This window comes from Bombina bombina, chromosome 10, assembly GCF_027579735.1.
Source record: "Bombina bombina isolate aBomBom1 chromosome 10, aBomBom1.pri, whole genome shotgun sequence".
Taxonomy (NCBI): domain Eukaryota; kingdom Metazoa; phylum Chordata; class Amphibia; order Anura; family Bombinatoridae; genus Bombina; species Bombina bombina.
Genome location: NC_069508.1, coordinates 95044327 through 95054687, shown reverse-complemented (window position 1 = coordinate 95054687; position 10361 = coordinate 95044327). Strand labels below are relative to the sequence as shown.

Below are 10361 nucleotides of genomic sequence, written 5' to 3'. Positions count from 1 at the left end.
GGCCATTTTAGGTTCAGCACCTGGGTAGCACTTGCTGAGTTAGGGTTAAATGTAGCCACCAATCAACAAGTGCTACATACATTGATAAAAAGTGATGAGTAAATTAGAAAGTTGCTTAAAATTGAATGTTCTATCTGAATCATGAAAGTTTAATTTTGACTAGACTATAACTTTCAGTGCTTATCTGCATCCATAAGACATGAGTATAGGCACACTATCCCTCCCAGCTTTTATTTCATATGAGAAAGTTATAAAATTAGTAAAACTATGTAAATAAAGCTACAGATTTAGTCATAATGATGGTGACCTGTCTAATATAATTACTGCTACCCCAGCTAAAGAGTAATGGGTTTGTAATACAAAATCATGACTAGCTCAGGGGCTACACCTTTAAATGAATTAGTGCAGGAGAGGAGCTGGGCAGACAGCAGTGCAGGTTATATGGTGGAGTGAGAGCAGCTCCTCCCCAGCTGATCTTTCCTTCCTGCCCTGGTGCCTGAGAGCAAGCTGCGTGTAACACAGGATCCTCTCCCTCTAATCTGTGTAAGTGACCAATGAGCAGGATTCAGTCTCCCCTCCCTGAATCACTGATCCCTTCATGGATATCTCTCTGAAGTGCGTTGGCAAAGGGACTGCCCCTGCAAGGTAGGTCTGTAAAGTATTCAAACTTCATTACTGAACTTCAAATCAGCCTAACATTGAAATAGAAGTCAAGTAGTGTTGTATATTTGTTATGTATGAGGGTAATAATGTGACTCTGAGACTAAAGCTATCCTTGTAATGTGTCACTAAAAATTACTTTGTAGCACAAGGAATAAATGTTTTCTTACTAAGCTACCTGTGTTGCTAATGGCAATTGTGCCTTCATTTTTTGTCTCATAAAATCAATAAAAGCATTTTATATAAATTAAACATTAATAAGCTAATATTGCATTATTATTTTTTTTTTAGAAATAAATGTTCATGTTTGTTTCTGGTAATGGAGAATAAGCTAAGAAGGAAACACATAGCAAATTGGAACCAGTAGTGTATACACTTTCTATGTAAATTGAATTTTTTTTTTAGGGAAGACATAAAAACAAAACTGAGAGGGGGGTGTGTTCTTCATTAGTCTGGTGACTTGGGTTTTGTTGGGTAATTAAGGTCATTTTTCAATAAATGAAATTGTATTTATTGAAATAGTCTTGAAAATCCACCCCCCTTTTTTTTGTAGACCTAAAATTCTTAATTGTTGTGGCACTACTGAAAATGTACCAGTTTTATGTAATTCAGCTGTCTCTTTTTATCTAATTGTGAGAGGCTCAAACAAAAGGGCTTTCCCTGGTTTTTAGTGTTACTTAAAGGGACATTTCATTTAAAAAGAAAATGTTAAATGTTGCTTTTGTCTGTGCTGAATAAACCTTTCTTTTTGGCCTTATCAGCTAATAAGCAAAAGCTCCCAGTAAACAATCAGGGACTTCCCCCTTTTTAAATTTTTCTTCACTTCAGATTTACAGTATACAGATTTTACTTAAACGTTTAAAATGATACATGTTTAATATACTGCACTTTCATACATGTTTATTTATATGTTTGCTCCCTTATTTGCTATTTTCCCATGTTTGCTGGAAGAAAATACTGACCAGACTGTTTTTCTTAAAGAGCCATTGTCATATAACTACTGGATATATAATAATCTCTCTAAGAGCATTTTAGCTTTTTTTTTGTTTTTTAAACATTTTATTGGTGTATGTGAGGTTTTGGGTATCAGTAATTCTCAGTTGATGGAGGATTCTTACCAACATGTGTTTCTTTTAAAGGAACATTAAAAAATAATAAATCACTCTGCCATGTACTTTTTATTTATTTATTTTGCCCCCTTTTCCTGTTATGCTGTTCTAAATGTGTGAGCTTTTCAGGTTCTATTAGAAATGGAAATGCAGAACACGGTTATATTCCACACAGCCATTGGCTGCACACTCTAGTGACCTGTTTTATAACTGTTCTTAATTAGCCACAGCAGAGAAGGTAACCTAAGTTACAACATGGCAGCTCCCATTGTTTTATGTCGAAATATTTAAACAGCTAATGAAAATTTAAAAAAATATATCTATTTGTTATTCTCAGACAAATATTTTTTGAATGCAATATTCTATCCAGCATTTATTAAGTGTTTAATGTTCCTTTTAATGCTGCTTGGTCACTAATGTTGGCATTGTCCTAAAGTAATACGATCCTCAAAATAAACTAACATTTTAATCAACATGACAAAGGAAATTTGTTGATTTGAATGAATTAACAGTATACTGTATATAGTGTTCTCCCTATAACCTAGTTAATAGGCAAATATTAAAGTCACATTGTACACTAGATTTTTCTTTGCATAAATGTTTTGTAGATGATCCATTTATTTAGCCCATACAGGTTGTGGTGTGTGTGTGGTTTTTTTATGTATAGTTTTGCTCTGATTTTCAGACTCCTAACCAAGCCCCAAAGTTTTAGAATACTGACGTATACCTACTCCAGCTTGCTTCTGTTTGTGTAAAGGGTCTTTTCATATGCAGAGGGAGGGGGAGTATCTATTTCCCACTTGCAGTGGGTATTCCAGTAACCTTTTAAACAGAGCTAAACTGGGAGATTCTAAGTAAGTTTTTAAACGGTTTTATACTGGATTTTTATATCAGTATCTGTGCATATTATTCTTTATAGTATTGTCTATTACATGTAGTTATATGAAAATTGGTGTATACTGTCCCTTTAAAGTAGTAGTTTAACAAATGCTAGGATTTACCATCACTAAAAATGTTATTATTTTATTAACCCTTTCCTGCCAGAACTAATTTGTAAGCAATTTAAAATCACGTGATTATTCATGATTTCAATGATGGGTGAGGGGGGAGTTCCTATGATGCTAGGCACGCACTCCAGTACGCGATCCCATTTACCAATCCGCTATGGCTTCAGAACAGCCAAACGGCTATGTCGTTCCATGCCGTCCTAACGGCGCTAAAGCCCAGTGCAATTAGGTCGGCATGGAAGATCCTAATGGCGGGAAGGGGCTTAAAAAGGGTGCTTAACTCACCCTGTCTCTCTTACCAATGAGGTGACTTTTCCACCTCTAAACCAATAACGGTTTGTGTCATCTGACAGTGTTCTGTATGCTAGCATAGCTATTGGTTTAGAGGTGGAAACGTCACCTCATTGGTCGAGGAGAGCTGTGCCGTGGGCGGCTGGAGGCTCTGACTTTAGAGCTGCCGCAGCACTGACAGGATGAGTTTAGCACCCATTTTTAAAATGATTACTTAAAGGGCCACTGTAAGTAAATATTTTCTATGCCTGTTACTAACTAACTACCCCAAATACGCTTTTTATCAATAGCATTTCATTAACATATCTTTACCGTATATCAGAAATCTTGTTTGCAAATTTAATTGTTTTCCCAACCCACTCCGTGGGTATCCTTTGCTCTGTACCAATCCGTTCAAAATACTTAAACCAATAACTTTGTGTTTAAAGCGCCATTTTGAAACCTAGGTATTGTAAACATGCAGTGCTGAAAATAGTGGGCAGGATAACGTGACATCATCGGCGAATAAAAGATATAACTTTTAGAACGTTATGAAACTTCGTTTTGGAGAAAATATAGGTTAGTAGGTTTTAATTAATGTTTATTAACTTTAATATGTTAGTTGTTTAGCTTAAAAATTAAAACAGAAAGTAATCCTTTAAACTCACGATAATTTTTAGTGATGGTAAATCCTAGCGTTTGTTAAAGGGACAGTCTACACCAGAATTTTTATTGTTTATAAAGATAGATAATCCCTTTATTACCCATTCCCTAGTTTTGCACAACCAACACAGTTATATAAATACACTTTTTTTACCTCTGTGATTACCTTGTATCTAAGCCTCTGCAAACTGCCCCCTAATTTCAGTTCTTTTGACAGACATCCATTTTAGCCAATCGTAGCTGGTTTACCTGAACTCCACGTGCATGAGCACAGTGATATCTATATGACACACATGAACTAACACCCTCTAGTGGTGAAAAACTGTCAAAATGCCCTGAGAGAAGAGGCGGCCTTCAAGGGCTTAGAAATTAGCATATGAACCCCCTAGGTTTAGCTTTCAACTAAGAATACCAAGAGAACAAATCAAAATTGGTGATAAAAGAAAATTGGAAAATTGTTTAAAATTACATTCTCTATCTGAATCATGAACATCCTAACATTTTGGACTAGACTGTCCCTTTAACTAAAGGGATCGTAAAGTCCAAATTAAACTTTCATGATTCAGATAGGGCATGTCATTTTAAACAACTTTCTAATTTACTTTTATCATCAAATTTGCTTTGTTCTCTTGTTGTTCTTAGTTGAAAGCTAAACATAGGTTGGCCCATATGCTAATTTCTAAGCCCTTAAAAGCCCATGATACCCACATTTTTTCTTTCATGATTTAGAAAGAGAATGCATTTTTAAACATCTTTCTTATTTACTTCTATTATCTAATTTGTTTTATTCTCTTGATATTCTTTGCTGAAAGCATATCTAGATATGCTCAGTAGCTGCTGATTGGTTGCTGCACATAGAAGTCTCATGTGATTGGCTCACCCATGTGCATTGCTTTTTCTTCAAATAAGGATATCTCAAAAATGAAGCAAAATAAATAATAGAAGTAAATTGTAATGTTGTTTAAATTTGTATTCTCTATCTGAATCATGAAAGAAATATTTTGTTTAGTGGCCCTTTAAGGCTGCCTCTGCATTTGACAGTTTTTTTATAGCTAGAGGGTGTAAGTTCATGTGTTTCATATAGATAACACTGTGCTCATGCACGTGAAGTTATTTAAGAGTCAGCACTAATTGCCTGAAATGGAAGTCTGTCAAAAGATCTGAGATAAGGAGGCAGTCAGCAGAAGTTTAGAAGGTAATTACAGAGGTAAAAAGTATATTAATTTAACAGTGTTGGTTATGCAAAACTGGGAAATGGTAAATAAAGGGATTATCTATATTTTTAAACAATAACATTTTTGGTGTTTACTATCCCTTAAAAGAATACTGAACCTAATTTTTGTTCTTTCGTGATTCAGATAGAGCGTGCAATTTTAAGCAACTTTCTAATTTACTCCTATTTTTTTTTCGTTCTCTTGCTATCTTTATTTGAAAAAGAAAGTCCAGAACCCTGGACAGCACTTGTTTATTGGTGGATGAGTGTATCCACCAATCAGCAAGAACAACCCAGGTTGTTCACCAAAAATGGTCCGGCATCTAAACTTACATTCTTGCTTTTCAAATAAAGATTCCAAGAGAATGAAGAACATTTGCTAATAGGAGTAAATTAGAAAGTTGCTTAAAATTGCATGCTCTATCTGAATCACAAAAGAAAAAAAGTTCAGTGTCCCTTTAAGCTAAAAATTAGACAATATTAAATGGGTTTTTTTTTATTTATTTTTTTTGTTTTTTTTTTATGCTTTGTTGCACAAATTATCATTAAATCAATTTATGTTAAACTATGCAGTGTATGCCTCGGATAGCTTAATTAACATTTTTTGATAGCGGAAAATGTTATCAAACATTGCAAATGATTTTTGTTCCCATCCAGCAACTTCATAATGCCACCCGCTGGCAAATTTTCTGTGGACTACAGTTATACTATTCACATTTACATCTGGTAAAGTGTTTTTATTATATATATATTTTTTTTATTTAAGTAATCAGTTGCTGATATATAGTGGCGAGACAGATATGACCATGATCTAATGAAATAGTGCACTATTTTTTAAAACTAATAGTGTTCACAGAAAGTGCACTATTATAATATTTTCTGCCATTATAAATGTTACTTAAAGTTATGGTAAATCCTAGCGTTTTTTAAATACTAGGCCTCACCAGTGCTACAAATAAAGGAGACTTTGTCATGAAGTATAAAATACTTAATGCTGAAAGTTCCTTTATTTGCCTGCAGCGTATGCCATGCTGAGCGCCTCAGGCCTCCCACAACAGAACGCTGTTTTTTCAATGAGGTGATATTTCCACCTCTTAGCCAATAGCTGTGCGGACCAGTTGGCATTATGCGTATAGCTAGCACTTTATTGGCTAAGATCACTTCATTGACAAAATAGCATTCTGCAGTGGGTGCTCTGAGGCGCTCAGTGCGGCATACGCTGCAGGCAAATAAAGTAACTTTCATGATGATATTATTATTATTATTATTATTATTATTATTATTATTATTATCTAGTATTTATATAGCGCTTTTCTCCAAGTGAGACTCAAAGAGCTTTTTACGGGCTCTCTTGGAATTGACCAAATCGGCAGCTGAATAGTAATTTATTTATTTATTATTATTATTATCCCCCTTTTTTATTTGTTACACTAGTAAATCCAAGCGACTATAGGCACATGCCTATTCTGCCTTATTAAAAATCCGGCCCTGGATGCTATATAACTTGGGAATAAGAAGTGTGGCATTTCACAATACCTGTACTGGTCATAATTTAAAAAAATGCTGGATAATTGGTGATCCTGCCTCAATTATTGTTTGGTACCTAAACATAAAGCATTTTGTATTAAAGGTATATGAAACCCTAACACTTTCTTTTGTGATTTCAGACAGAGCATACAATTTTTTTAAAAATCTCCAATTTACTTTTATTATCAAATTTGCTTTGTTCCCATAGCTAGACATCTGGAGCATTATATGACGGGAAATAGTGCTCTTGCAAATGGATAACATTCTTGCAAAACTGCTGCCATCTAGTGCTCTTGCAAATGGATAACATTCTTGCAAAACTGCTGCCATCTAGTGCTCTTGCAAATGGATAACATTCTTGCAAAACTGCTGCCATCTAGTGCTCTTGCAAATGGATAACATTCTTGCAAAACTGCTGCCATCTAGTGCTCTTGCAAATGGATAACATTCTTGTACAACTGCTGCCATCTAGTGCTCTGCAAATGGATAACATTCTTGCAAAACTGCTGCCATCCAGTGCTCTTGCAAATGGATAACATTCTTGCAAAACTGCTGCCATCTAGTGCTCTTGCAAATGGATAACATTCTTGCAAAACTGCTGCCATCTAGTGCTCTGCAAATGGATAACATTCTTGTACAACTGCTGCCATCTAGTGCTCTTGCAAATGGATAACATTCTTGTACAACTGCTGCCATCTAGTGCTCTTGCAAATGGATAACATTCTTGCAAAACTGCTGCCATCTAGTGCTCTTGCAAATGGATAACATTCTTGTACAACTGCTGCCATCTAGTACTCTTGCAAATGGATAACATTCTCGTACAACTGCTGCCATCTAGTGCTCTTGCAAATGGATAACATTCTTGCAAAACTGCTGCCATCTAGTGCTCTTGCAAATGGATAACATTCTTGTACAACTGCTGCCATCTAGTACTCTTGCAAATGGATAACATTCTTGTACAACTGCTGCCATCTAGTGCTCTGCAAATGGATAACATTCATGCAAAACTGCTGCCATCTAGTGCGCTTGCAAATGGATAACATTCTTGTACAACTGCTGCCATCTAGTGCTCTGCAAATGGATAACATTCTTGCAAAACTGCCATCTAGTGCTCTTGCAAATGGATAACATTCTTGTAAAACTGCTGCCATCTAGTGCTCTTGCAAATGGATAACATTCTTGTAAAACTGCTGCCATCTAGTGCTCTTGCAAATGGATAACATTCTTGTAAAACTGCTGCCATCTAGTGCTCTTGCAAATGGATAACATTCTTGTAAAACTGCCATCTAGTGCTCTTGCAAATGGATAACATTCTTGTAAAACTGCTGCCATCTAGTGCTCTGCAAATGGATAACATTCTTGTAAAACTGCTGCCATCTAGTGCTGTAGATGCACTCACACTCCTGAGCTTTATCCCCTGCTTTTTAACAAAATACCAAAGAGAACAAAGAAAAATGAAATAAGTTTTGAGTGTCATACCTTTTTTTTTTTTTTTTTTTTTTTTTAAACTAGGGTGCTGCAGAACAAGACAAGGAAATCTAGCTTCCCAATCACTGCTTTTCACACTTTGAGAAACTGCAATTTATAATTTTTTGCGATGAAAGGTTGTGTATAAAATTTGCCAAAAATATTCTCTATCTTTTGTAAGCCATTTCTGATTTAAATATAAAATAAATGTTCCTAGGGATAGAGCACCATACATTGGGTTGTGATGTGAGTGTACTTAGATGGGGGTATATATTGTACTTGGGTGGATCCTTTTTTTTTATTCTCCCCTTAAGTATTAAAGGGACAGTCAACACCAAAAATGTTATTGTTTAAAAAGATCTTGACTGCCCATTCCCCAGCTTTGCACAACCAACATTGTTATAGTATTATACTTTATAACCTTTTAACCCTCTAAATTTCTGCCTGTTTCTAAGCCTAACGACCGCCTCTATCACATGCTTTTTTTTTTTTTTTTTTTTGTATTGGCTTTTCACAACAGGGGAGTACTAGTTCATGTGAGCCATATAGATAACCTATTTCTCACACCTGTGGGTTGTGCACAACACAGCACTAATTGGCTTAAATGCAAGTCAATAAATAAATAGTCATGTGAACAGGGGACTGTCAGAAGATGCTTAGATACAAGATAATCACAGAGGTAAAAAATATATTAATATACCCATGTTTTCTGTGCAAAACTGGGGAATGGGTAATAAAGGGATTATCTATCTTTTTAAACAGCAAAAATTCTGGTGTTGACGGTCCCTTTTTAAGGTCAGACTATTGTCACTTTCGTACCATCTCTGCATATTATGTTTTGATTTTAGTTTTGTTACAGCATTTTGAGGTTGGAGGACAGAGGGCTCATTGCTTAGGGGTAGATTAGCTGGTCTGATGAGACTTCACAGCTTGCTATTAAAAAGGTAACAAATAACCAGGTAGTTTTCCTCTAACCCTAGATCATCGCAGTGCCTGGGTGTACTTGCCTTGTGACTTAAAGGGACAGTCAAGTCCAAAAAACTTTCATGATTTAAATAGGGAATGTAATTTTAAACAACTTTCCAATTTATTTTTAGCACACATTTTGCTTTGTTCTCTTGGTATTCTTAGTTGACGGCTAAACCTAGGAAGTTCATATGCTAATTTTTTTTTTTTTAGACCTTGAAGACTGCCTCTAATCTGAATGCATTTTGACCACTAGAGGGCATTAGTTAATGTGTTTCATATAGATAACATTGAGCTCATGCATGTGAAGTTACCCTGGAGATAGCACTGATTGACTAAAATGCAAGTATGTCAAAAGAACTGAAATAAGGTGGCAGTTTGCAGAGACATAGATGCAAGGTAATCAGAGGTGAAAAGTGTATTTCTATAATAGTGTTATGCAAAACTGGGGAATGGGTAATAAAGGGATTATCTTTCTTTTTAAACAACAAAATTCTGGTGTAGACAGTCCCTTTAAAATTTGTATACTCTTATCTAATTTGCTTTATTTTCTTGGTATCCTTTAAGGAAACAGCAATGCACATGCATGAGCCAATAACATAAGGCATATATGTGCAGCCATCAATCGGCAGCTCCTGAGCCCACCTAGGTATCCAAGAGAATGAAAACAAATTAGTTAAAGGGATAGTCTAGTCAAAATTAAACTTTCATGATTCAGATAGAACATGTATAGATTATAAATTATTAACTGTGATAATTGCAAACAGACTTAAGGAAGTACTTCACAAAATTATTCATCAAGATCAGTCTGGTTTCATGTGTAACAGATCCCCTACGAAAAATATTCGTAAAACATATATGTTAATAGAATATTTTTGGAACAAATTGCACAAGGAGAAACCAACGTACCAAGATCTTGCTATGGTTCTGGTCGACGCGGAGAAGGCATTTGACTCTATAATATGGGAACATCTATACACGGCTTTAGTAAAATTTGTTTTTTCAGGAAATCTGATTGAATTTATTAAAACTATATACAATTATCCAATTTCCTCTATACTGGTTAATAATAATCAAACACCTTTTTTTAAATTAGAGAAAGGAACACGACAGGGGTGCCCACTATCACCCCTTCTATTTAATGTGGCCATCGAACCATTAGCAATTTATCTCAGACAAGAATTAGAGGGGATAAAGATTGGGCCTCAGAAGTATGTGCTGTCCCTTTATGCCGACGATTTACTTTTATATTTCAAACAGACACACGGAAACATTCCGATAGCGTTTAGAGCACTAGAGCTATTTAGCAGTATCTCGGGCTACAAAGTGAACACTATTAAATCAGAGATCCTATGGATACACAAAAATAATGACAGTATGACGCAATATAACCTAAAAGAGGTGAAGAGTTTCAGATACTTAGGAATTATATTGCATAAAGACCCTAATTGCTGGTATCGACTTAACTTTACGCCTTTC

The 10361-nt window shown here is 35.2% G+C and overlaps 1 protein-coding gene across 1 annotated transcript in view; it reads left to right on the top strand.

The window, feature by feature from the left end:
- Window positions 1-502: 502 nt before the first annotated feature.
- LOC128640733 (mucolipin-2) overlaps window positions 503-10361 on the top strand; it is a 236447-nt gene continuing 226588 nt past the window's right edge. Inside the window, exon 1 of the mRNA XM_053693160.1 lies at window positions 503-645. Coding sequence (XP_053549135.1) covers window positions 599-645 — 47 coding nt within the window. The 5' untranslated portion in view covers window positions 503-598. The remainder of the gene's footprint in view (window positions 646-10361) is intronic.